The 27,974-nt window shown below is 45.8% G+C and overlaps 1 protein-coding gene across 1 annotated transcript in view; it reads right to left on the minus strand.

Moving 5' to 3' along the window:
• Window positions 1-628: 628 nt before the first annotated feature.
• The window catches only part of LOC142968561 (signal-induced proliferation-associated 1-like protein 1), a 31,446-nt gene continuing 4,100 nt past the window's right edge, over window positions 629-27,974 (minus strand). Inside the window, exons 2-21 of the mRNA XM_076108485.1 lie at window positions 15,283-17,003; window positions 15,048-15,178; window positions 13,203-13,391; window positions 12,882-13,056; window positions 11,982-12,085; window positions 11,538-11,695; window positions 7,483-8,062; window positions 6,157-6,431; window positions 5,806-6,066; window positions 5,549-5,692; window positions 5,316-5,452; window positions 5,114-5,196; window positions 4,449-4,867; window positions 3,294-3,482; window positions 2,472-2,634; window positions 2,117-2,318; window positions 1,762-1,917; window positions 1,456-1,573; window positions 1,070-1,148; window positions 629-772 (exon numbers count right to left, since the gene is read on the minus strand). Of these exons, the coding sequence (XP_075964600.1) occupies window positions 629-772; window positions 1,070-1,148; window positions 1,456-1,573; window positions 1,762-1,917; window positions 2,117-2,318; window positions 2,472-2,634; window positions 3,294-3,482; window positions 4,449-4,867; window positions 5,114-5,196; window positions 5,316-5,452; window positions 5,549-5,692; window positions 5,806-6,066; window positions 6,157-6,431; window positions 7,483-8,062; window positions 11,538-11,695; window positions 11,982-12,085; window positions 12,882-13,056; window positions 13,203-13,391; window positions 15,048-15,178; window positions 15,283-16,765 (5,190 nt within the window). The 5' untranslated portion in view covers window positions 16,766-17,003. The remainder of the gene's footprint in view (window positions 773-1,069; window positions 1,149-1,455; window positions 1,574-1,761; window positions 1,918-2,116; window positions 2,319-2,471; window positions 2,635-3,293; window positions 3,483-4,448; window positions 4,868-5,113; window positions 5,197-5,315; window positions 5,453-5,548; window positions 5,693-5,805; window positions 6,067-6,156; window positions 6,432-7,482; window positions 8,063-11,537; window positions 11,696-11,981; window positions 12,086-12,881; window positions 13,057-13,202; window positions 13,392-15,047; window positions 15,179-15,282; window positions 17,004-27,974) is intronic.

Below are 27,974 nucleotides of genomic sequence, written 5' to 3' on the forward strand. Positions count from 1 at the left end.
TTTTTTCTTTTGGTTAGTCATAAAAAATAATCAGTGAAAATTGATAATTTACAACACACTGTCGCTCAATTCTTAGAAAGTGTAAAGCTCTATCAGAGGAATATGGGACTATTTTCACACATTTTAATTTGTGTTAATTGGAAATCTGTTCACTTTTAATTAGGTTAGCTGGGGAGATAAATGGGCACAGTGACTTTAAATCCCTCTTGGTTAGTTTCGACATCTCGCTGTCTCTGACATGCAGGGTCACCAACAATCCATTCGATCGGACACAAAACATCATAATTGAGAAATTCTCAGGAGGGGAGTGCATGCTGATCAAAACGGACGCACAGTTGCACCACTGCTCTTTTTCCTCTATTCCCCTGTTTTTTTCCCCCCAAAGTCTTTCATGGTGATCCTACCACAGATCCACAAGGCTGAAGACGGATGACATGTAAGTCCATGTTGGCACTGGTTTGTCAAAGCCCGAGAGTAAACGTTTATGATGAGAGTTTTTATAAGTAATTCTGTTGTTTGTGTGTGTGTGTGTGTGTGTGTGTGTGTGCGCAGCACTGAACAACCAAGTTTCAGATCAGCTTGAGTAGTGGTCAAACTCCTAATGTAGAGCAGTCTGCAGCTGTGTGCATCAGTTCATGTCGATGGTGTTAAAGACCCACTCTGTGAACTTCTTGAGCTTGGCTGAGGCGCTGTAGGACTCCTCCAGGAGACGCTGGTTGTCCTCTCGCAGGCTCTGGATCTGAGCCTGCAGTGACGCCTTGGCGTCCTTCTCCTGGTGGGGACAAAGATGCGTGTGAGAGCAGTGTGATCGTAGGTTTGACTCGGTTCAACAACAGACTCACGGGTTCCCCTTTTGATGTCATTTAATTTCATCAACAGTGTTTAGGTGGCAAGAAGATTATTCCAGTTATTCAAAGCTTCCCAGTTCTGCACTGGCTCATTACAAAACCATATTCAGTGAGTAAAAGCCTCATTTACATGGATTTTGACACTAAAACAATTAAATCTGATATACCAGATCTTGTCAGTCTAAGTCTGTGTGTCTCACTCTAATTTAAAGATGACTCACTTTCTTCAAGTCCTCCTGAAGCACTTTCACCATCGACTCCAGCTGGCTGACCTTCCCCACCAGGCAGACTGGAGTCTCTCTGAGAAAAAGGACAACCAGGACATTAGCTGGAACGAACACTGAAACATCAGAGTGAAGCAGTGCGTAAAGCTGCGCCACAATCAAAAGTTGCCCTTTCCAAGTCCTGCGGAAGCGTACTTTATACACTATAGTTGCTGATTTTACTGTTTAGCATGCAGTGAACCAGAACGGAGGACTAATTTGTGACATCAGCTGCTGTAGTGTTTAACCGGAGGGAAATCTACAGGGACTTCCATGGCACAATGCTGGAAACCAGTGGATTAGAGCAAACACTGGTCCCGGGCCATGAACCCGTGGCCTCTTACCCAGGCGAGGGCTGTCTCAGCGGTGCTGCCTGAGGCTCAGCCTGCTGGGGACTGGTGGCTGCTGCACTCTCAGCCATGGAGCTCTCCTCTTGGGCTGCAAGGAAGACCAGCCTCTGCTCTAAATAAAAAACAGTTGGAAGAGGTATTATTAGACTTGGAGAAAGAACAAATAAAGACTAAGAGTGCCCTCTACTGGTGAGGATAAAGATGGCAGCTGGCCACACCTACCACCTACCACACCTACGAGTCATGACCCTTCACTTCCAGTGATTTCGAGGAGGAAATGAAAACACAACGTGTGCCTACCCTCAAAGGCCTTGGCAGCGTCTACCAGGTGGGCCCAGTCGAGCGGGCTATCTGCCCCAGTGTCAGGCAGCGGCATGAGGGCAGCCTCCTGCAGCTGCTGCCTCTTCCTCTCCAGCTCCAGCTCCAGCTCTGAGCTCTCTGAGGCTGTCAGGTCTCCTGGGAAGAGAAAACAGCAAAGTCAAACATAGTGGACGGAAAAATAGAGCCGCGATGCTACATTTAAATTGACATCTCAAGTCTTTGGAGGCGTCTATTTCAAGTTTTTTGAGATTAAGTTTACAAACCCTATTTACTATGTATTGCAAATCATATCATCCTACTTCATTACTTTTCGAACTACAGACTAAACATTCACCCAGGGATTTGTGTGATGCTCGCCGGCTTGGTCCATGGCGAGCGGTGGGTGAGCGGGGCATGGTGGAGCAGCTGAACAGAAGGTCGGTAGGCGTGTCGCGCTGTCCGCTGGAGGAGGGCTCCCTCTGCCCGCTGTAAATACTCTCATCTGACAGGGTTCTCTGGAGGGAGCGACGAGTGGGCGGCGGACCCGGAAACAACGGCTTCGGAAAGGAATGGAAAACGGATGAGTGACAGGACACAGGTGAAACAAAAAGAGAAAAAATACTGCAAACGCACATTTCTGATTGGTCAGGAATCACTGTACTACGTTGCGAGCATCAGTATGGACAATTTGCCCACAGGTTTCTCAGTACCTTCTCTTCGCTTGTTGTAGGTGGAGGGCTGTCAAGTGTGATGAGCTTCTTCAAGTCTTCTTCCAGGCTGGACTTGGCAGTGTGCCGGTGGGGCGACTGGGAGCCCCGGAGATTGGCCCTGAGCTGCGGCTGACCTCCCAGCAGACCATCACTCTGGTGCCGTCTGGAGACAAAAGCAAGATTTGAATCAGAGAGATGCCTCTTAAATCCAAATAACACTCATTATACAGCAGATCAGTAGGCAAAGGTGGTTGCCAAGAACATAACAGAGCACGCCTGTGATTAAAGGTCAGCAGTTCAAATTATGAGACTGGATGGGAATCTGTGAACGATGAGGAGCGGCTCAACTATTCTCTGTGATGTTGAAATGCCCTCGACATGACACTTAACCACTTAATTGCTTCACCCGGACTATCTTTGGTTTGATGAACAGCTGTACAGAGAAAACAGCAGTTCCCACCAACCACAAATGATGCAATCGCCCTTTGGGCCAAACAATGAGACATATGCTGCATTGAATGAGTGATAAAGGGAAATTATGTTAGTCACCCGTCTCTGGGAACCAAAAGATTTGCTTGAAAAAACAAACAAAAAAAAAAAAACAGTTTCAAACCCAGCTACACCACATGGTGGCATTGTTGGCCAAACTTAAAAAGTATTATTATGTGAGCAGTCAGTGAGATAAAAAAATAAATAAAAAAAAATGTATTCCTTTCCCCAGTCTCTGAGACATCAACCCAACCAACAGCTGGACGCATTTCTACACTGAATGGCAGTTTTCTCAACATGCAGCATTGCAGGGGGACACAGTTCCGATCTTACTTGCGAGTGTTGCCGAAGTCCACAGAGTTGACGGTTCCCCCGGGTTTCCTCCATCCAATCAGGTACTTGGAGGTCGCTCCTTGACGAGGGTAGAAACTCTTGCTGCCCGGTGATGTAGGCGAGGTGGCTGCAGCCGCCTCGTCTTGTCCCTGGTCCGTGGGACTCCCTGAGTGGCCCGAACTGAGTGTGCTGGAGAAAGAGGGAGGGAGGTGAGACGAACTGTTAGACTATCTATAGTCTAGTATATAATATAGTTCGTTTCAATTAGCATGATTGATGAAGCACCAATATGTTTAATTTGGCTGAAAATGAATTCCCCCAGATAGACACTGTCCTAGTTCAAACCGTCACAATATTTTAGCAGTTGCATTAAGACTATTTGCATATACAAACAGAAGATAACAGATTCTCCTAAAATACATCAATTACCTAATCCAGCACTGCATTGCATGCTATCTCTGCAGATGGGATCAACTGATAACTTTAGATAAAATAGGACACAGTGTCCTTGCACTTCATTTCCAGCAACTTCAAATAACATTTCTCCGTAGTTTGAAATAAAAGCTTGAATTTTCAAACAGCAGGTTTTTGTGTCGGTGTGCCGGCGCGCCTGTGTGTGCACATACTATAAAACAAAGCTGCCAATGTACAGGTCTGGTGGAGCAGAGTTATTTCTGGCTGAGTGAAGAGGAGACGGAGGAAAGCTTTAGTTGATTCAAAAGGAAGTGGGATTTAGAAGAGGGGGAACAGTGCTGAGCTCACAGTCTGCATTTCTAGCAACTTCAAGCACTTCCTTTCTATCATGGATACCAGGAGAGAGAGAGAGAGATATATATACTTATGCAAAACCACACACACACACACACACACACACACACACACACACACACACACACACACACACACACACACACACACACACACACACACACACACACACACACACACACACACACACACACACACACACACAGAGTTATTTTATTCTTCCTCTCTCCCTCTATCTAATGCCAAACCGCAGAGCTTTGGAATTTTGCAGCTGGGATAGTACAAGATATATGGACTACAATGATTAATTCTGTTTAATGAAACATCAACACAGGGCCACAAATTCCTCAGCCGACCACAGCTGACTCAGACAGAACAGCAGCACACCTGGAGTGGGAGGCGGCATCACTCTGGCTGTAGGAGCCACCATCAGGTACTAGTGGAGAGGCTGATGGACTCTTCGCTGGGACCTCACTGCCTCCGATGGCGACAAGAGAGTCTGGTGTTGGAGGTGAAGAGTCCGTGGCCCTCTGGCTGCCTGCTTCGTCATCCTGCCTTTGGATTTCGTCTTTGGCCCTGAAGGCACCGGTGGAGGAAGCTGTGCTGCTTTGTGTGGCAGTGAAGGAGGTGGCATCGATGCCGCTGTCAGTGGAGGTGCCCTGAAGATATCCGTTGAGCTCGAGATCGCTCCGCACTCCTGAACGTGAGCCGACTTCGTACCACTTCTCGTCGCTGTGGGCGGAGCTGGAGGCGTTGCTCGAGAGTGTGTTGCTGCTAGACTGGCTGGATGAATACGGAGCGTCCGGCTATTCAGAGATGAGAGATCAAATCAGCATTTTCACAGTTTTTATATATATATATATATATATATATATATATATATATATATATATACCATATATATTCACATATATATATATATATATATATATACCATATATATTCACATATATATATATATTCACTATTACACAGTGCCTCCTCCACCAACTCGCCATCACATAGGAGGAAGAGATTTGCTTCCAGTATTGTGCTTATTGATTACAGCTCACCTTCGTGCTTTTGTTCGGTGACAGGTGGCTGCCCTGCTCTGATGACTGGAGTCTAGGAATCACAACTTTGGAAACCACAGTGTCTGTGAGAGGAAAAGACTTACGGTTAATGAGTTCTGTAGACAAGTGGTAGCACAGCAGAAGTCACGTCGTACTTAATACTATAGCTAATACTGAGACCAGAGTTTGGAGTTCCTTTTACCTGCACTGGTTTTGTCCATCTCCCCAGTTCGGGTCCATCCAACACCAGAGCTAGAGCACGCTTTGCTTCCGTTGACCCCCTCACCTGCCAGCTGCAGCACAGATGCCACAGGGGACTGGCAGCTGTTGTTATTAAACCTAATGGGGATATAAGGAAGGTCACCTATGTTGCCAGGTAGTGCGGCAGGCCAATTTAGCATGCGACCGATAATGGGGGGCAGAAGAAGAACTTACCCATCCGGCATAGATTTCTGCCTCCACCGGTTGGAGCTCATGGTGTCTGCGTAGGGGAGGCTGGAGGGAGAGTTTGTGTTGTGCATTGTGCGGCCCATCGCAATGGAGCAGGCAAGAGCGTAGTTGTCGTTCCCCGGGGAGTACCTGTGACGTCGCATAAGTATGTCATTAAAGACTTAACTGTGTACTTGCAAGCAGACAGCTTTGTGCTCAGTGTGTCTGCGAGTTTTATAACAGAATTGTGTATATTTTGTGACCTTTTGGGGTTCACGGGTCGTCCGTCGCTGGACACACTTCGGGGAATAGCAGCAGAGTTGCGGTCACTGAAGTCTGAAGGTGGGGCCTTGATCAGCGTTCCCCCTGTGCCAGCAGAGCGTGTTTGAGGGCTGGATGAGGTGCGTGGCCACTTGGTGTTGTTGTTGTTGGTGGGGCGGAAGGGGAACTTTAACTCGTAGGGCATGCCCTCCTTGTGGTTCTTGTAATCCACCAGCGGCATGTGGTAGATTTCTGAGCAGCCTCTGTTGGCACATGAAGTGTTCACAGTCAGAATGGGACAGCCTCAAAAAAGTTTCTCTCGCATCTATAGATTCAATCTATCCACACTCTACCTGCGTGGTGTGGAGTCCTCATGCGGGGGGATGATGACCACCTTGACAGTAACAGAGGTTCTGAGCAGGTCGATCATCTGCTCGTGAGACAGCGAGGCCACCGACACCTTGCAAATCTCCACCAATCGGCTGCCCTGCCTGAGCCCAGCCTGCCAGGCATAGCCATAGGGCTCCACCTCTGCAACAATGCCCTCAAAGTTGACATGAAAGCCCAGCTGGCCCAGGGCGTTACGGCGCAGGGTCATCTCTGTGGTCTGACTGCCCTTGGTCAACAGCTACAGAACAGATAAGAGTGAGGGAGTGGAGGTGTAGAGGGACAAATCAGAGAAAGAGTAGAAGACATGCATGACGTGTAAAACAATTTCCTTTTGCAGATAAACTAATAAACCTTCTTCAAAGCAACCACATCTTTTAAGATGCATCTGACACTAGCTTTAATCACGCCTCACATTTCAGTTACATACTATGAATACCAAGCACTTGAATTTAAATGATTTGGTACACTCCCATGGCAGCTGACCACCATCAGACACCCTGTCTAGCTCTTCCTCTACCTGTGGGCAGTTAACTGAGAAGTAAATAGTAGTAAGTACACAGAATAGACAATAGTAGAAATAGTAGCAAATCCTCCTTTATACCTGCTTTAGGGGGAGGGCATGTGCCAGTACTGGTAGCAGGCAACAGTAAATCTGTACTTTGTTTACAGTCAACTAGAACTGCAGAGCCAGCAGAATGATCAAATTGCCTCATCAGAAAACACTGCCGTACCTACACCACATTGAAAACCCGCAGCAATGATATCAAATCGCCTAATTACTATGTATTGTGCTTAGCATGACTTATAATCATGGAGTCAACACAACAGCTGTGGCATTTTGGTGACTGTATAATTTGAGGCTACACCCTTATGTTGCTATAATAACATCAGCAATACTTGGCTCTTATTTTTTCATACAGCTGTTGTCAAGGAAGCGGAGAGACGGTGTAACATGCCCTCACACATCAGGGGACTGGAAGTAACTAATAGCAGTGAAAAACTACACTAAGCACTTTTGCCTACACACCTGTGGACTGGCTACAGGAACACTCCTAAAGGAAGCGTTGAACTCACTGACATTGGTTACTTGGTTTAGCAATGTATGTTCATTCTACAGTTTTAAATAAGCGTCACAGATAACTAGCTCAAATGTAAACATAATGATAAAAGCAGTGTGTTGCTCTGTCAGAGGTGGGGTGTTTGGCTCAGTGTAACCTCTGAGAGCTACAGCAGATGGTGCGGTTAATAAGATGTACAGTAGACATAGACAGTAGTGGTGCCCCACTGACCTCCAGTCTCTTGACAACCTCTCCGAAGTCTTCCGTGTTGTTATTGATGGAGCGCAGTGACACACTCTCACCACGCTCATAGTAGATCTTCATGGAGGCGGGGCTCCCCGTTGACCAACCGATCACATCACGCGTGGCACAGTTAAACACGACCGCTTTGGCCTCCTGATCCAACAGGATGATGAAGTCATTTGAAATGGCCAACAGGCATTCGCGTTCAGCACCGGCTACCTGGTCCTCGGCATGAACCTGCCAGGTCACGGCCCCCAGGCTCCGCAGCTCCGCCCCACTGTACGGACGCACCTTCTCCCGTCGTTTGTGCGCCAAAGAGATGAAGGGGAACTTCCCAGTGGGTTCTACTGGAGTACTGGTCACGTGACGCTCTGCCAAGTCCCGAAGATACTCCTGCCGTGTACGCGTTGCCATGGCACCAAACTTATCCGACTTGTGGGCTGCGTTCTCAGCGTTGATGACTTTGCCCAACAGGAAGTCCCTGAAGACAGTGGACTTGGGGAAGGTCACACCCTTGGGGATTGGGGGGCCAAAGGAGGGAACGTCCTGGGAACGGGTGACCGCCACACTGCAGAAAGGGAAAAAGAGGGGAAAGGTTTCAAGTCACTGCTATAGTATGTAAACAAACAAACATTACGATCCATACCTGGTAAGCAATGTTCTTTAAAAGTATTGTTTGGTTTGATTCTGTCGTAAAACAATCAAAACAAATGGTTGCAGAAATATAAAGGAAAACAATAAGTCTACAGTCTGTATATCTGAAGACAAATACATCAAAATAGAATTAAATGACAATATGATATATAATAAAGAAATATGATTAGCATGAAACACAACAAGATGTTATGCATAAAACAGGAAAACAAACAAACACTTAAAAGTTAACATAACTGAATTCCATGAGTGTCAAATAAATAGGGGAAAAAACATTCCAAGGACAAACAGCCCATGGGCTTGTAAATCAGCATAGTGGAGACATCTTTACATAGTTTCCTCTAAGGTATCGTTGCCTTTGACCCGTTTTACTTGTCCTACGGGGAAGGCTCTCCTCTTGTTACCCTCTACTGCTCCTGTTCCATTTGCACACAATGTCTGTCCTTGTGTTGGATTACTATAAATTACTTAACAGGTGTAGCTATTGTTGTGTCATTGGTGTTGTCACTGGTTCATCAAATTAAAAATGTGCTCAGTGTGGAACAAATTCAGCAAAGTGTGTTTTTAAACATATTGGAATTAATTTACCATTCGGGACGACAATGCTTGGATTATCAAATCAGTTGGCAGCATGTTTACATGCAGTGTGGCTGCATAAATGGAGGCTATAAGTGTACAGATACAGTACAGTCAGTAGCATATACACTGTTTTAGTGTATATGCTATACCATTAGTGCATGAAAACCGAGACATAATCTTGGATAAGCTGATGGGACAGTCCGGACAAATCCCCATCCAGTCCATTCAACAGATAACAAGTCGTAGCCTTTAGCAGAAATGTTGCAAACTATGCCTGACTACACCCGACGTATAAATACTATACATCCAATCACAGTTGACAAGCCGGCTCCCTGTGCTGACACCCTGCCACTCTCTGCTACATCATGAGATGAAAAGCAGTGCTGCGGCTAATGCTAGCAAGCACAAACCCTAAACAAAGGGCTAGTTATGCAATCCGCCTTGCTGGCCCCGTGTGACTTTGAGGCAGCGGTTGAAAGCAGCAGATTAGCACCCCGCTGGCCCCGGGCCACTTACTCCTCTAATGCTCTGGTCTGGCTCAATATGACCTGAGCATTGTCCAAAACTCAGCAGCAGGCAACAACAGGCTATTAATAACTAGATGACTCAAGAAATCCTAACATACTCTGTACTTCCCTAATCTGTAATAATAAAGACATCCCATGATCACTAGATAAGAAGACACAGACATAAGACATGATAGCAAAAATATAAACACACAATAATATCTTTTTGGGGAAATCAGGTTTCAAGCTAGTATGTGTGGGTTCAAGAATTTTGTTTGTGTTTGCAAATGTGTGACTTGCGATCAGCTGATATCCATGGAGCTTGGAATCCAGTAGGTGGAAAAGTCAAATCACTGCATCAACTACTCTGCATGGTTTTAACAAAACCAACACACTGCAACCTGCCAACATCAAGACAAACACCTGCAGTGTATAACTTACCTCTTGGTGTCACCCAAAAGCAACCATGTTCTTACTGAGTATTATTGCCCAATATCCTGAATCTTTGTTGCAATCAATGTGAAGCGAATCCCTGGGTCGATGAGAACTAGATTCTCTTCTGTAGCTACAATCAGACACTCAAGATATTCCACTTGGTACGGTGGAGCAAATCTTTGTGTCCTGTGTTCTCTTGTCTGGATGCAGAATCCAAATCATCAGGGATTTTTCCAAATCATCAGGGAAAGGAATCCACGGAAAGACTTGTGACAACACAGGTCAGGAGTGAAATCTTCACATTTGGTGCCTCAATCCCAGGAACAGGAGAAGAAGCTAAAGGCTCAGAGTGCGTCGGTTTCTCTGGGTGTGGTAGATAAGATTGTCCTCAAGGATTCGGTGTCCTTGTCCTTTACATTTCCTCCATAAAGCAAACCAAGAGAACCGGCATTTCACCCTTTCTCTTTTCCCAGAGCTTAAACCAAAACATGCCCCCTTTAGGCAAAAAGCAAGCTGAATCAAGGTGTCCACTGGTTGATGGGATGGAGTAGTTGCTCAGAAAAAAAGGAACTAGAGAGGAGAAAAGAATGGCTCCAAATAAATTAGCCTGAATTTGACGCGGGTGCGAGCTGAGAGACAGAAGGCTGGCCTGACCCGTCCACTCCTGAGATGGACTCTGTGAGCTCTGAGGTACTCTGCTCTCAACAATCCTCCCCGCTCACATGCATGTCCAGGCGAAGAGAGCACTTCATGTGCATGCCGCTAACTCCTTCAGACCATTCCGGCTCACACTGCCCAAAGGCAAAGTGGCAGGCAGGGAGGGAGGGGGAGGCTTGTATTGTATGAGTGTGTGAAGAGAGAGTCTTTGAGAGTGAATTAGTGTGCACGGGGGGGAAAGTGCGTGCATGTGTGTGTAACCGTGTGAAAGTGAGCATGAGAAGAAGGTAAAAAGGAGAAATGGGAGTAAGAGAGTGAGAGGGAGCAACTATGTGTGAAGTGTGTGTGTCGTATATGTGTATGCAGAACACAGAAAGTGTGTGTGTGCGGTGGGGTAGAGATGCATTAGTGTGAACGCCACAGAGCTGCAGTCTGATCATCACGAGGCTAAAGAATCAGCCAGCGGAGGAGAAGAGGAGGAGGACTCCTATCAGTCGGACAGCTACTGAAGGGCCAATCTATTCCATTTGATCATAATCAAACTAATTTATACTGATGGAGACATGCAGAGGACATGACCAGGCACAATCGGGAGTGACAGGACAGTCACGCAACAGGCTTTTATCTTCCACCCATGCCTTCCAGTCAATGCTTTTGTCTTAATGCTACTGTAGCAAAAAAAAAAAAACACACTGCTGGTAGCACTGAAAGTGGTGTGGAGCTTTCCCATAAAAAAAGCCCAGTGCTGCAGTTAAAGGGTACAGGGTTGGGTCAGTCTGACCCACTTACAATTGTTATGAGTCTCCTAAGTCTCTACAGTCTTACTTATTCATACCTGGTGGCATAACCATCATACTTTTAATATCCTGTTTTAAATTGCTTTAATGTTGTTTCATATTTGAAGGCATTTTGTGTTATGTTATCTGTGCTTCCACACCACAAGATACACTTTTGGATGTAGACCGCCTCTCTTTTAACTTAACCTCAGTGCGAGTCGCAGTTCCATACTCACAAGACGGTCAACTGGAAACCTTTCCAAGGCTGGTTTTTTTTCCCCTTCCTTCCTTTCTTTGACAAACCACATGGCATGTATACACGTGCAGAAGAAAGAAAATAAGACTCCTGGCACATTTACCGTCCACCTCAATGGGCTGTTCATTTTATCAGGGCTTAGCCATTATTCTGCTGGTCAAATAAAAATAAAAAACCCACCTGTAGCATGTGTTTTCAGAGCAGGGATCGTGCACCCGTACAATGATGAAGACATGTTGAAAGTGAGAGCGAATGGTCTTCGGGGTGAAAGGGTGAGCGCCGGGCTCCTGGAACACGATGGTCACAATGTCGTTCCCTATGTGGCGCTTCCTCAGCAACTAGTCATTGGAAAACAACACAGTCTTAATTAGAGAAGTGTGGGACTTGAATCTGAAAGCAAAGTCATACCAATCACATGGTGCATTCCATTTAATCACATGGAAACAATAACATTTTCCTTAGAATGAAAGTTGGATGGGAGTCAAATCTGATAACTGAGCCACGAGTCGTATCACGCGTTCCTCTAAATGACACAGCCTTCCTTTTCATCGGTTTTCTTTGCTCAATCTGTTTCCTGATACACAAATAATGGTTCACCACAAAGGCTAGGCTCTCCATCTTTACCTGTTGTTTGTTGTTGGGTGTGTAAGGCAGCAGAGTCGACACATGGAACATGATCTCATAGTCCTTGTAAGTCGTGTACAGGGAGTGAGTACCCGTGGAATCCGCTGCAGGGGGAAAAATAGCAATTCAGTGTTGAGGCCCATTGCACAATTACCGCCATCCATCTCTCTCACGTGTGTATTCTGTGCGCTCCATGGTTTCTGTGCAAGACAGGATGCAATTTCACCGTAGCCCAAACAGCTAAACAATAGCGAACTGTGGATCGATGATGGATAAGATGACTGTCAAAACAAATGCTCCGTCAACTGTTTTAGAGTCAACCTGTAAGTGGAGCCCTTTCCAGTCTTTTGTCACATTACAGTTTCCAATGCAATGGACAGTATCTAAATGTTTAAATCATTTGTAGTCAACGTTTCTTTGTAACCTCAAGGCCATAAACCAGAAATGATAAACCTTTTCATTCAATCACCAAATCTGTTTGTTTGAGTTGAGTCAGATTTCCTAAAGTTAGATTCAATGACAGCACATCTTTGCACTCATTAGTACCACTGAGGGGCTGTTGTCGTGGACACACCAGAAAGAGAAGGAGACATGAGAAGAGAAAGGAAAAGTAAAGTCAAAATGTCACACGGACAATGCTGGTGGGATGAAATTAGTTCCAGTGAAAGGAAACGTTTGACCAAAAGCAAGATAAAGGAGCAAAGTACAAGCACTATAAAGTATAGTGTAATATATAACGAAAGTGAAACTAACTTACTGCAGGACTGCTCCCGGTAATAAAAAGTTGAGGCCACTGGCTAGGCAGCTAAAGATCACATCTGTGTTTGTGTATGTGTGTATGTGTGTGTGTGTGTGCGTGTGCGCGTAAGAGATCTAAAAGGGAAGGTTGGGAGTTGTTACTTTTGGTGTCCAGCTGGGCTCTGTACTTGGTGAAGCCCTTGAGGCGAACCTTCTCCCCCAACAGTTGAAGGAACTCTTCCAGAGCGGGACCGGCCATCTCGTTGTTGTACATCTCCTCCTCTGTGCTCTGGCCCGCTCTGCAGTACATCACCCCCACCTTCACCTGAAAACTCAGCTGGGTGACAGCAACGAAGCAAACACTAAATTACTAATTCATAAACACTAATTATCTTTCTGTACAAATTCAGGCAAGCTATTGTTGCTAGCTGCAAAACGTTCTGACTCTGTAAAATAACACTTGCTCATGCTTTATCCTCCTACCCCTTGTTCATCCAGCTTCATCAGCTGCTCCGTGACTTTGGGTGTGTTGAGGGCCAGTCTGAGGCAGGACAGATCCAGCTCAGGCAGAACGTACTCCAGTACCTCCTTGACGGGCAGCCCCCGGGTGGTGCCGTGCTTAGAGGTGGAAGGCACTGCATCCTCCAGGACAGAACCTCGAAGAGTGGTGAGCTGAATGGAGGGAGACGGAGAGGAAGAGATTACAGAGAAGAGTTTGAGAAGAGAAAAAATGCCTTTCAGGAATCTCATGGAGATTGAATAGACTGATAGCAAAACATGCCTGTACAGACTACAAAAATATATACAAGTTGCTGCAGTTTTTTTATAAATGCGATACAATCGTCTAACTGTACTCGTAAAGAAAGTGACACAAAACAACAAGACAATTACGACTCAAGACGTTGGGTAAATAGAAAGTGGAACTGAGGACGAAGAGGTGGGAGTGCTTGTCCAAGCATTCTGTATACACAAAGTCTACATTGTGCTGGGCTCTGGGAGTGAACTCAATCAGTCAGCTATCATAAGCAGCTGGAATGGACCGACGCAATCTCTCCTATGAGCTGGAGGCTGTGCAGGGCCTGTGTTTACAATGGACCTGTGTTCTCCATGTTTTGAAGGTAGGATAGGAGGCGGGTTTCCCTGTGGTACTTCAGTCTGTGGGGGTTGTGTGGGGGTTTTAATCACATGCACCTGTCCTACTTCAGTTCACAACAAACAGCCCCAGGCAGGTGCCTTTACGCCCTGTCTGAAAGTGTCCGTCCATATAATAAATATGGACGGAAAAACCCAAACACAGAAGACTGGGGGCCAACATTGCAACTAAATATGACTTCTATTTTTACTGAAACACTCTTGAGGTTGTTGGGCACTGACTGGCCTTGGAGGCTGGAAGATGAGTGCACTTCCTCAAGTTCCTTCACACATTGCTGATATTGGGAGACAGCTGAATAGTCCCAGGGCTGATTGCATAACAAGAAACAAGGACTGAGGCTGGTTTGGCCTCAGGCTGGTCTGCCTAGTATGTAGCAGGCATAGTAGCAGTTGAACTATACACACACCTTCTAACATAAACAAGTAGAGATGCATCGATTGCAACTTTCTTGGCCAAATCGAATTTTCTTTCTCAGAACTATAATTGACAGCATTCACTAAAAATGTTTGTAACGTTTCTTTGAAGCAAAATTAAATTGTACGTTTATAAATTATGAACATGATAAATATGATTTACATATCAGAGAAGAATCACAGAAAATAGAATCCTATACTGTGTATGCATGTCTGCTAAAACTATGTACTTATACAAAGCTATTTATGAATCAGTATCTATTTAAAAGTGTATTTTATATTATAGTAACACCTACTGACTATGCACAGCGTGAGAGGAGAGCCTGCACTGTTACTCTGAGCAGCATGCATGGGAATGAATTACAAAGTAAAAACCTATATTTTAATATTTCTCACTTTTTCCCTCATTGTCTGAATAAGTCGGCTAATTTGTCGCTAGTAGCTTTTTAGAAATAGCCTTAAGTCGCTAAGAGTTGTCTGCAAAGTCAGTTAAAACTAGCGAGAATGCCACCAACAAAAGTTGGTGTAAATTTGAATGTCACAGAATCTGAGACTGATCCGGTCAACGGGCAAATCAATCGGTGCATCTCCACTAAGTATAGAAGGTGTACTATCAACTGGATATAAGATCCGAGCAGGCATCAAACAAAATTTATGTTTATTTTCACAGTCAACCAAAAGTTTCACTCCACAGGCAGGAAGGATGGATGTGATGCTGAGATTGAGGTTGGGGTGTAGGAAGGATAGGACACTATGGCTGACCTCGCTGGTTCTGAAGATGAGACGGTAGTTATACTGCTGGCCGTGCTCCTTGTCCTCCTCCAGCTTCTCCCTGCGCAAGCTCACTGCCACTGGTCCCAGTGCCTCGTCCACCCCAAAATAGTTCCAGTGCTCTGAGGAGGAGGAAGTGGCAGAGAAACGGGCAAAATCACAAAAAGAAAACATCTGTTGGGTAATGCTAATGAGTACATTATGAAAGCGGTAAAATGAATCTTACCCCTCAGGTAGAAGAACTTCCTATAGTAGTAGGCTCCCAGGTCCACATGCTCCACAATGTATTGTTTGCCCTTTTCGCTGAGTGTGCTGGGGCCTTCCTTTGGTCCCTCTAGCACTGCTACTCCAGCATTAGTGCAGTGCGTGCTCACAGATGTTTCATACAAGTTTCCCTCCCCACTCAGGGTCCCTGAGCCATTGTGAACCGCTCCACCACCCACAAGCCCATGATACCCTGCCCCACCTACTCCCATTCTGCGCCTCCCATTGCCGTCAGCACCTATCTCGTTGCGGAAGCAGGGGCAACTTAGCAGAATTTCATTGCTCTGTTCATCCCCCGAGTCCAGACCAGGACTGTCCCTAGAACTGAGGTCTTCCTGGCTACCACTCGGGGAGCTGTAAGGCAGGCTGTGTGTGGACGAGAGGGTGGAGGTAGCCGATGCTACAGCAGCAGCAGACGCCCCCGTGGTGGTATTTGTCCTCTTGCCTGCAATCTGCCGCAGCTGAGTAACTTCGTTGAGGTCAAACAGCGTGCTTTGAACATCATAGTGGGCAAAGCTTTTCTGACACACCCAGGGCTTGAAAAGGGGGCCCGTGTCCTCCGTCCGGCTGTCCTCTACGTCAGACCCTGCTTTAGGGGAGTCAGAGTCACCCCGCACGCCCCGAAGTTTACGGAATATAGACTCACCCCCTGTCTCAGATTTAGTTCTTCTCTTTGGGGGCTTATCTCTGGCTTTAGGAGTCGGGCTGTCTACGACATCCTCCTGAAGATCAATGCTGGCCTGCTTTTGCCCAACAATCAGCATGTCCTCCAGTTTCTCTGGAGCAGAGCTACGCTGGTCCACTTTGTCCCCTTGATAGGCCCTAAGCATTTCAAAGAAGCTCTCTCCAGCGGCGCCATGCTGATCTATTGATGAGGTGCTACCGTATTCGCGATGGAGTGGGGACCATTTGGCTCCCGATGCTGGACCCCAGTCCTCTCCACTGTCTCCGCTGCCTTCCATCTCACTGATAGTCATATCACTGTTGCTGCGCTGACGGATGCGTCTATGTCGGTTTCTATGTGCAGGGCCTCTGTAGTCTCCTTGGGCTAGGTACCGGGTGTCAGGGCTGTAGTTGTTGGCCTGGGCCTGGGTTCGATTCCTCAAAGTGTTGTGAATGTTACGCAGCATTGACGAGTCCTGAGGGCTCATTATAGAGCCTAACTTAATGTGACTTTTGCCAGCAGAGGGCACACCAGAGATCTCAGGCTCTGTAGCTGAGTGCCACACAATCCCTGTAAGGTCTTTCCTTGGGGGCCAGTCAGCCACCCGGGCCCGTACACCCATTTTAGGCACTCCTGCGCTCACAGTGGCATGGACATTGTCTGTGCGGGTTGCCACAGTCCCTCCATTGGCCATACGGAGGTGGCGGGTGTAAAACTCATCAGTGGCGGGGATGGAACCCCCAACGGTGCGCTCCATTGGTGGATGCTTCAGGCTGGTCATGACACCAGTGCAAAAGGCTAAAGGCACTTAGCAAGGAGACATGGCTGCCTCTGGGATGGGATGCTGCTTCCAGACTTCATGGGCAGGTTGATTGTCTGGATCGACGAGTAAGGAGGCAGAAAAAACAACAACTGTGCAGCAGGGGCAAGCCCACCTCTTCAGCATTCAAGCCTTCATACTGCTTCCTCAACTGTGTCGACACTGCCACCGCATTTGTCTTTTCTCCGGACAAACTATCCTGAAAAGAAAAGGAAAATCAGTCAGTCTGGAGAGAAGATGATAACAAATACATCTGTTTCTGACTCGCATCACTTTCCCCTTAAATATATAAGACTGGAAATAAGAGAGGCCGGGTAGCAAGTCTTAAATTAAGAAATAAGATCCTTAGTATTGGAAAACCAGATGACTTTAAACCTGATTGGCTGTGATCGGTGCCCAGTTCCACTGTCCTTGACATGGGACATTGGAATTTCACTTCTTAAGCTAAACAAATATCTCAATTTTTTCACTACTTAATAACATTGTGGTTTTAGGGCATCCATCCATACATAAAGATATTCTAGTTTCAGTCTTCATACAACAGAGCAACTTGTAATGCAACTGGTGAGGACATCTTTACAGATATGCAAATCTCTCTGTAGGAAATGAAAGCGATACATAAGGAATCTACAAACCAGCCGGGAGAACTGAATGTGGATGTATTTTTTTTCCCCCTTTGACGGCTTTCTAAGAGCCAATGAAAAGTCACTGAGGTGTTCAATTTCAGATAAGGGGGCCTACTCTTCAAACCAATTTCAGAATCAGCATCGAGGGGAAACGGGAAAACTCAGCCAAATTCAAAATGAGTTGACAACAATGTGTGTCTTGGTAAAACGATGCCTTTGCCCTAATGACTTAATTTATCCAAAGAGAACGTTCAAGATGACTTAGTTGGTATTTTAATAAACCTGTTCAGGTCTTAAGTCATAACCAAAATGACATATATGGGAGAGAAAAAAACATCTCATCCCTAAGCCAATGACTTTTGGCTTGTGACTTGACTGACGTCTCTTTGCGAGCCCCTTTAGTAGCCAACATTGGTGAATTGTGATGCAGAGCTGCAGTTTTCTTGATCAAATATCCCAAGCTGCACATCAAAAAGCAAAAGGGCTCTTTGAAAGTGGGTGATGATCCTCTGCCTGACAAATCGGCCCAATTTAGCAGGGAGACACTGGCAGAGATTAAGGCTCCACTCGCAGCACTGCCTGGCTGTGGCTGTGATCACATTAGCTAGTAGCAAACAGTGCACTGTGACGGACCTACAGCGCAGCCACCTTCACACTGCATTCCAACATCAGGGGCAACTTTATGCCAACTACGACACATACAGTACTTAGTAGAAAATATATTTGCTTTCACATAGTAAATAAAAAAATATATATTTACTATATAAATACCACTATATATAAAAGTAAACAAAGATGTCTATGACATAATAGCAGTGCATAATACCATGTGACCAAGGACATTACCACAGTGGCACAGTCAACTGAGAGATGGCTCAAATGTTCCCAAGACAATACAGTTCGTTTGATAATATAAACATCAATTTACAAGTCAGGAAAAAAAGTGCAAGTGTAAAATCTCAAGGCTGTGGAGATGATTCAGTTTTCAGAGCGCCCGAGGCAAAGCATCCCCAGTCTTCAAAGACATAGAAGAGTGTTTTCTCACAACAAACCTCTAAACCTGTGCATATTCTGCAGCAGAGACCCCTTCTGTTAGTCCAATATTGAGCAAAAGCAAGCAGCAAAATAAAAATATGTTCCTATATTATTTTTGTGTTGACTTTTTTTGAACCACAAACATAAAGCAGTAATGAACGGGGTCCCCAAGCGAGAAAATAATTATAGAGGGTTTCACGTGGAGCCTAGTAGTCCGATAATAAGCCGATCAGAGCAAAGACCATCAAATTGAAAGGGCAATATTTCAGATTCAAACCAAGGCTGTCATAGCTTCATGGTTACATGACACAAAATCTTCAGCCAGAAGAAATTCAAATAAGATGAAAATAAAAATATTGCCACTGTGATCTTACATCTGTCACATAAGGAAGGTTCCCAACTATACACTCCTCTAATGAATGGGCACCAATTCTTTAGGGCATGGGAGTACAGTAAGTGTCTGGAGCAGATTAATAAAAACTCATTAATGAATAAAAAAACAAAAAAACTCATCATGTCCTACTAAAACCCTTATTTCTCTGACAAACTACTCTGTTAAACTGCAGGTCCAGTCCCAAAGTGTTGGGCCTCATTCCTGCATGCTGCCGAGCATCCACAGGGACAGACGGAAAAAGAGAAGTGACACACACAAAATACGCATGCACGCACACACACACAAGTGCCAGAAAACGGGCCGCTAATCCACTCGCTGAAGGAAACACAGACAGATGACTGGCTTCATGGTCTTGTCAGATTAAAAGGAAGGAGTGTGGCATAGCGACTGAGGGAGTCTGTTTTATGGCCGTTTGTGTGACTGAGAGAGAGACGGGCTGAAAGAACGAGACAGTCAGAGACCCCACTAGGGCAGCCCCCTCTTAGTCGATTTAATGGCCGTTTTGGTCTAAGATTTATTTAGTCGATTAGTCGTTTCTATGCTTTTTTCATGCTGAATGATTCATTTCAAAAACGTATGAGCACGTCTCTTGTATACACAGACTTAAAGGGGTACCTTTAAATTATTCTTTGTGGAGAAACCCGGTTTTGTAGATTGAATAAATAAATTGACAAAATTGTATGAGTGTTAGAAGACTAAGAATTTCTTTAGTGAAGGACGGCCCTAGACCCCACATCATAAGGCTTCTTCCAACCTATTCTGCCATCCCCTGTCCACCCCCTGCTGGATTAAACAGAGGCTTTTTTTCACAGCTCTGTGGGGCATGTCGTCCAGACAGCTTGAGCCTGTTGACTAAATTAGGTTAACTTCCTATAATTGGGTCTCTGACCTCCCAGCTGGTCCGTCAGGCTCGTCAAATGATGAGCAAAGCGCTGGTGCAGATGCAGACGCAGCGTTAGTGATGTCACGGCACACCTCAGAGGTGCTACAATTTGTAGGGACGAGTCTAGACACAAAGTACTGCGCTCTGATATCATGCCCATATACAGACTGAGGATGTGTTGTGCATGTGTTGCAGGTGACTCAGACAGTGGGCCTCCCCCCCCCCCCCCCCCCACACACACACACACACACACACACACACACACGACAAGGAATTAAATGGGGACAGACAGCAGTCAGTCAGCAGAACAGTACTGTGATGATGAATCACAAGCATGAACTTAGGGTCTGGGTTTTTCAAATCTGACTCACAAAAATCTGAGCAAGTTAAGCAAAGACCTGAGTCATCATCAAGACACAGTGCTAGACACTCTCAAAGACAGAGCCCCCTGGAGGGGGATCCCTGTTGCTGAGCTGGCTTGGCTAGCTGCTGTACCCGAGAGAAAGGACAGTATGCTGGAGTTGAAAGACTCTTCGTCCTGGGTCTCCAAACAGAGAGGGAATGAAGTTCCCCAGTGGACTGGGCAAGTGTTTCCAAAGCCGAGACAAAGGAGCCAAAGGATTGCCCTACAAGCTTGTAATTACTGTGTGCTTGAATGGGGCTAAGGGGCTGTTTGGCTGACACCATTGGCTTTCAAACAGGCACCCTACCATTTAGCCCATTGGCTCACCCTGTCCCCTAATCTTCCTCTGCTCAAAGGGCCGACTGGGCTGTTGGGCAGCAGGCACAAAGGTCCCTCTGTCCCGGGCAAGACTGGGGCCCCATTCCAACATAGTGAAGTCTTTGAAAATTGCCTGGCACGGGAACCTCACTGTGGCTGGGTATATGAGGCCTGCCAGGAAAACCAAACGAATCAGATGCAAGGGGAATTGAAGATGAAGCAAACACTGAACCAGGACTCGGAAACAATCGAAACATCAAAGAACTAGAAGGATACATTTGTGGTGAGCACGGGAAGGGCTCACCTGTCCAGAGAAATAGCAAGAAGGCACAAAATGATCCGTGTGGTGTTTGTATGAGCAACACATATGAACCGACAGATGACTGAGAAACATGGGAAAAACCTGATGAAAGCGACAGAGTGGAGCCAAGCTGCAGTTACTCTTCCACAGTGAGCAAGCTTTCCCACAAGGTTGTGCACCAGTCAGACAGAGGATTTAAACTCCAGAAGAGAAAAATTGGGCAGTAATAATAAATCCACTGACTCCTTCACAACATCATTTCCTGTCAAGGAAGTAGTTTTCAGGAGTGAGGGATAGACTGAGGTCTCTACACATCTACTGAGGTGTAGATTAACCACGGCCACCCGTAGCCACAACAGATGCACAGGAAGTAACAAAGCATCTCCACCATTCCCCCGGCTCCCATCTGCGTAGCTCTTCTTTTTTGTTTTTAACCCTTTTTCTGTTTGCTCCCCTCCTCCTGTATGTGCATCTGGCTACGAACCAAGCACAAACCCGCCCGTCTGTTTGAGCAAACCTGTGAACCTGACACCTTCAGAGAAAAACAGGCAGGCCCGCTGGCAGACAAGCAATACTAGCATCATCCAACCGCGAGCCGACATCCTGGAATTCCACCAATTTCAGTGGATGAAGTGATGAACGTCTGTGTGTGGGGGGGGGGGGGGGGGGGGGGGGGGGGGGGGGAAGAGAAGTAGGGCGTGTTTGGGCAAATACTTAGAGTATTGACTGTCACAGTGATAGTCAGTTGTAAAACACTTTAAAGTCTGCCATCACTTTACTACTACAGTCTTCTATCTCTGCAGCCAAGTTGTACCGAGAGCCTTGATTTATGAAATACCAGCTCGGGATGAAGGGGAACGCCACAATAACAACGGGAACTGAACCGACGAATTGTTCAACCGACCACACATGCGATGCAAACTCTGCGTGTAGTTGGAGCACTTCAAAAACCGGTGGCAGTGTATCCACATCCATCATCGCCATTGTTCTGCGATGTGCTGCCGCTCTGCCCCGTCTCTGGGCCCCTCGCTATCACTGCAGCACAGCTCAGTGAGTAATGGGCATAGCTAACCACTGGCAAAGTGAATTTCACTCACTGCCTTACACAAGAAGACAGGTCTGGAGGAGCGCCAGGATATATTCATTGCCATTATCTCCGGCAGGGTGTCCTCGATCCTTCCTCTCTTCTTATCCAGAAAGTACTCCACCTTTCACATTTTGCGTGGGTGAGACGGCAGGATAAATAGACACTTGAAACACTTGACAGTGTTCATAGTTAGAAATGGTAAACCCAGTCCTATTTCCAATGTCATTATCTGGGTGGGCCAGGATTGGGACAAAGACAGCCTTTGTCCCAATCCTAGAGGGTCATTTACCTCGAAATAAAAGCTAATTGCACTGCTAACAGCTTAGGTGGTCTGCCTGTCCGGATTAAAAAAGGATCACTACTTCTTATACTCTAATCTTTTAGCTAACTCGTCGAAAACAAAGATGAAAAAGCCAGGCTTGTATTCAGTTGATTAGGTACATCAACGCAAACTTTACAACTTTATGGTCCATAAATACAATAATCTACAGAGACGGAGCCAGAGTTGGTTTAGTGCCTCATATTTGACGTGGTTTTATAGATGACTTGTCTTTATTGAGGAGGTTCAGTATTAAGCTTGTCAGCTTTTAAAAAGCTGTGCGTTATAAAGAGCAATGGAGAGGAAGCAGTGCGCTGCTGCCTGAAGAGGAATGTAAAAAATTCTAATGAGGTGGCTGCCTGGCTGCTGCAGCAGTTGGGAGCTGAGGTTTAAAGTGGAGGTCTGCTCTAGGCTGCACTTTCCCTCTTCCTGCCCTGTCTGCCCGGCTCCATCGCGAGGACTCCATCGGCGAGACAGTGAGCTCCTGATGCACATGGACAGGTACACGCAGAGACAAAGGCTCTCACACATACATGCGCGGAGCAAAACCCTGAAAATAAAACACCAAATTCTATTGAAACACAAAAAAAAGCTGATTTGGCTCATGAGAGTAAACTCATGGGACAATAGTTATTTCTGAATAAGATAATTCAAACTGCTTTCTGCTTCTGCAAACATCAAAGACAGCACTTTTCGGTCCCATGCCAGCTCGAAGAGAAGCTATTTCTGTAATACCAGTCTCAAACTAAGATGACCTTTTCTTGGAAATCACGTTTGAAATGCAAGTTATGGTCTCTGTTTGAGTCCAATTAGGGCTGCCCATGCGAATAAACACGGTGGCCATGTGTAACTCTGCAGACGTGTTTCTGGCTTGATTGAGTGCCATAATGATACTAGATAATAGATACTGGCTGTGAGCCATGAACTTTGTTCTTCTTTTTATCAGGTGATGAAGAGATAAATCATATTGTAAAAAGTTGCATCTCCATATCACCACTGTCAGCTTTCCGTTCCCACGTACCGCACCGAACGGAAAGCTGACGAATCTGTGTAACCATTACTGCATTTCAATAAGTTCTGGGACACTTCTAGTAGTGAAATGGTATAATAGTTGGGTGTAGTAGTAGTAGTAGGGTGTGTGGGTGTGTGTGTAACTGTATTTTACCCGTCTTGTGGTGACATAGTTTTGTTTAAACTGTCACATTGTGGGGACACACCTTCCTTTGGCACATTTAGGATTTAAGGATGACGACTAACTGAGGTTAGTTTAAGGTTAGAATTAGGCTGGTAGTAGTTATGGTAAGTCAGTAAATTAATTGAAGTCAATTTAATGTTCCCAAAAGTCAGGAAAACACAGATGTGTGTTTGTGTGTGTGTGGCAAAAAGTAGTTCCAGACACAGGTCTTGTGTAATCACCTGTGACAGCAGTCTGGTATAAATGGGTCAAACACCTGTTGATTTTTGGCAGCAATGAACATGGGTGTTGTGCACCATTGTTCACCCGGTCTACTTTCACTCTGAAAAGACTCACATGCAGGTGCTTGATAGGTACACTCACATTGTAATCCTTGTCATTTTGGGCTTTTGCTACTGTGTATAAGGGATAGGTGTTGCAAATTAGCATCTACTATAAACACTATGATACTTGCATTGGACAGCTGTCTTCAATTTCAAATCCATCAGATTATCTGAGAGGCTGTAAAGTGACTCCCGCCTAGGCAGTCATTCATTTGATTTTAACAACTGTAGGTTTATTGCTGTTATATTGGAATATTTCGACATTGTAGTAAAAATGCAAAAGATAATTACGTTTTTTGCATTGCTGAAGTGTGCAACCAGGCCACTTGGATTAAACCCCAATGCAATGGGAGCATTTCCCAGCAGCGTGCCTCATTTAACAGGGCAGTGTGGGCTCGGGGTAAAGAGGTGTTTATAGGGCCACTGAATTTCCTCTATTCGCCCGAGGAAAGGTATATATATGCCCTGCTTAATATCTGAAAAGCTGTGAATGTGTTCCAAAACAAACACCCCCAGCTCAGCATGGGGATGGCACACGCCTTTGTGTGTTCTCAAGTGTGTGTGCTCTGTTGGGATGAGGCAGTTTCCATCAATTGAGGATTAAAATAGAAGGGATGCGAGAGTAGCAGCAGTATAATTAACAGTGATGATGCTCCGAGGAGGGCTGAGTGAATAGTTGTGCGTTTGCCGTCTATAATTCAGCCTCTCCACGTGCCAGAAGACTGGGGATGGGGGCTCAGCCCGACAAAAACACTTCCCAAGCCTGCTATTACTTCATTCTCTGATCACAGGCACTCTCAAGCAAAACAAATCAGAGTGAGCCTGCAGTGCTGCTCACACATCGTGTGTATCTAGCATGTTCAGATTCATTTCGACCGCTCAATGTCACGTTACGGCCGGGGGGGGCAGCAGAGTTGTGGCGCTGCAGAACGTTTGAACAGGGATAAACAGAGTGGGTCAATCCAAATGTCAATTACATCACCGTATTTTGATTGTGCGAGAGCCTGGTGCCGGAGATGGAATGTTTCAGCGTGTGGCGTGCACAGCTGGCGGCTGGAGGTTGGGACATCCAGTGGTCACACACACACACACACACACTGCATGCCAGAGAACCCCGCTGTGTGCATGTGTGTGCCCATCAGTGAGTATTGGTCCTTTGACCCGTGCCAGTCCTAGCTTGGCTCAGGCCAATACAGCCATTTACTCCCGTGGCCCATGGCTACTAGCAGTGGAAATAAAATGGACGCAGTCAATAATATTCCTGAAAATCATCATGCTTAGAGGCAACAAGCGTGCACAACACATACAAATCCTTATTGGAATACTACTCACGTGGCGCCGTTGTTCCTAATGGAAACAAACTAATCAATGCTAAAATGTTACGGCTCAGAGGACGATAATGTTGGTGGCCTGATTGAGTCACATTGCTGTGGTTATGGATTTTTAATTCTTCTTAGCTTCCACGATGGACTGCGATAGATTTTTGTATCTGTATTAAGTGAATAAGATTGTATTCATGAGGACAGAGCCAGGATGAGAGAGCTAGTGTACAGCTGTGTATGAGCAGCGAGGTCAGTTGACAGCAGCCTGACGGATTCTCAAGGCAGAGGGGGTCAATATGACAGATGTCTGTGATGTTTGGAAGTCATCCGCTGCCCTGTCCTCTCACATCCTCCGCCTGATTGCACAGGTAGCGAACTAGCCACATCACAGAGGACTACCAAGACAGAATCCTGATTAGACCACCTTTACCACAGTAAAGCACATTCTAATTTATTGCAAACTCAGAAATAATAAAGTGGTTGGAGTGAAAATCAGAGCCTATGTGCCCATTCAACACCAACCTATCTGTTGCTAAAACATAGACACATTAACTGAATGCTCAGATCAGATAACAGTCTGGCAGGAGAAAGGAATGAAAACATTGTCGGCAACAAAGAAATAGCTCACAGGGAACATGAAACCCACAATAGGAACCCTTTGTGTTGCTGAAATGGCATTTTAAAAATGTGAATACCTTCGGAGTGACATATTGGTTTGTTCTTTGTTTTGATAGTGCTGTCTGGACAGGTTGTGGCAAGGTGATGCTATGGAAGAGGAGCAGTTGTGATGGTTTGATTAGGCCGCTTTGGAAGGGTCGGGACCCTGCTGAGCAAACATGAGAAACATGAGCTTCACTGCAGCAGCAGCAGCAGAAGCAGCATTGACCACGGGCTCTTTAAAAGGCCCCCAGAGAATGCAATTAAATCTATCATAAGATGCTCTACACATCCTTGGAGTTCATTTTGTCAGACAACCTGATCTATCAATCGATCAACAGCTGCTAGGCCAACAAATACACCTCTGCAGCAATCAGGATGAAGCACATCAACTAATTTAATAGCAGAGATGAATAGAGGCAGCCGTAGAGGGATGCATTTCAACTGTACGAGGATTCCCCACAGACTAATATCAGTGACAGAGGAGCATGAGAGTGCTGCTAGGAGACAATAGGATCCTTAGCTTACAGGGCCGCAGTGAACGGGAGAACGGAGGCAGCCGTCGTGGAAGGCCAGAGTCAAGGTGAAAGCTTGACTAATATCCCCTCACGTTGGCCAAATAGCTGCTGTGCTGCCACAAGACATTAATTGTGTGACTAGTGCACTAGATCTTCCCTGTAATTTGGTAACTTGTTTTGCACGTATGCAGGCCGAAACATGAGAATAGGATCTTGCCAGGTTAGCGATTTAACGAGGTAGCAACATGGGCTGCAGTGCTGGGGACAGGGGGGACAGGGGGGGGGGGGCTTCAGTGCGAGTTAACACGAGGACCAGCAGAGTGAGGGCTTATTATCCTTGCAGAAAAACCTCAGGGGCATTCTCTGCCACGTCTCTGGAGAAGCCTGGCAGACTGTGTTGTCCCCCACAACTTGGAGGGCAGCCTAATTCCCCAACTGTGGACTCAGCGGAAAGCTCAGGTGAGCCTCAGTAATCTACATTATTTGTCAGAAGCGGCAAATAGTTTCTAAAAAAAGGTGCAGTTCTGGACGTGGAAGGGCTTGATGCGGATACTAAATCCACAACAACAGCGTAGCAAAGTCATACGCGTGAACCATATTGATTTTGGCACGTGTCCAGCGCGTAGCCCAGTGCACTTCCAGCCCAATTATAAACAGTCCGGCCGCAGGTTAATCAATTCATAACAGTCTTTTGGACTGTGATAAGTCAGCTAGTGTTGCATAACAGCGGTGCCCTGCTAGATCAGTGTGTGCCAGCAAACCCCAGTGCAAACCTTCACAGCGCTGTGCTGCTGGCTTGCACTGCACTTACTGGCACACTCCTGCCAGCTCTGCTACTGTGGTTTATCATGCATGTGAGCCAGTTCCCTGAAAGCCACATCTCATGTACAACAGCCGCCCAGAGGGTGCAGTGTTTTCAATACTTTTGTTTCCGTTAGACAACAAAAAAAACACCACACTATTGAAAATACATGGCAGCAAAAGGCAAACAAATGAACATCTGCTTAATTAATCAGACAGCATCCGACAGTTGTCCCAGTAATTCTTCTGTTCTAGTCTTAGTCCATTGATGGAGTGAAGCAGAATGCAATTAACACGCCCCCCCCCCCCCCCCCCCCCCCCCACCACACACACACTTATCCCCCAGCTGGCAATAATCAGGACTTTGCATCCCCATAAGTCACAGACAAACCAGTTTTGACTGGAGCGCTCCCCCATTCCCATCTACCATCATGAGTGTTTGCTTAAATAGTGTTTTAATTCCTGGTTTTTAGGGCCAGTTAACAATGAGGCAAAAGGTAAACATTCAGGGCAAACCAGGATGTGTACAGGTGAATGACTCATATTTCTGGCATCAAACATCCACCCGTGACTTCCTCCAAATTGACATTCAAGGCCAGTACGAGTGGCATGTAAACACAAACATGGCAACAACACTACCGCCTCCCCTCCTCCCCAGCAGTAACAGTAATGAGAACCGCTGAACTAAGCACAAGCACTCACGTGTCAATATTCAGCTTTGCATGCATGTAATATACAGGCCCCGGTATCCTGGAATACATCAATGAAACACACAGGAAACAGGCAGCGAGAGAGGAAAGGCTGGGAAAGCAGCCATGTTTGTTATTATCTGCCCTTTGCACCTGGAGCGACTTGGAAAAAGAGACTATGACCTAATTCATCAGATAGTGGTCTGTTATAAACTGTATGGCCTGATTATTTCAGTAGTGTAATATAGTATATATTTTTATATATAAAAAACTGAACTACAGGGACATACTGCAGGAAT

Source organism: Anarhichas minor, unplaced genomic scaffold (genome assembly GCF_050575085.1).
Source record: "Anarhichas minor isolate MPS153535 unplaced genomic scaffold, ASM5057508v1 ptg000040l, whole genome shotgun sequence".
Classification (NCBI taxonomy): domain Eukaryota; kingdom Metazoa; phylum Chordata; class Actinopteri; order Perciformes; family Anarhichadidae; genus Anarhichas; species Anarhichas minor.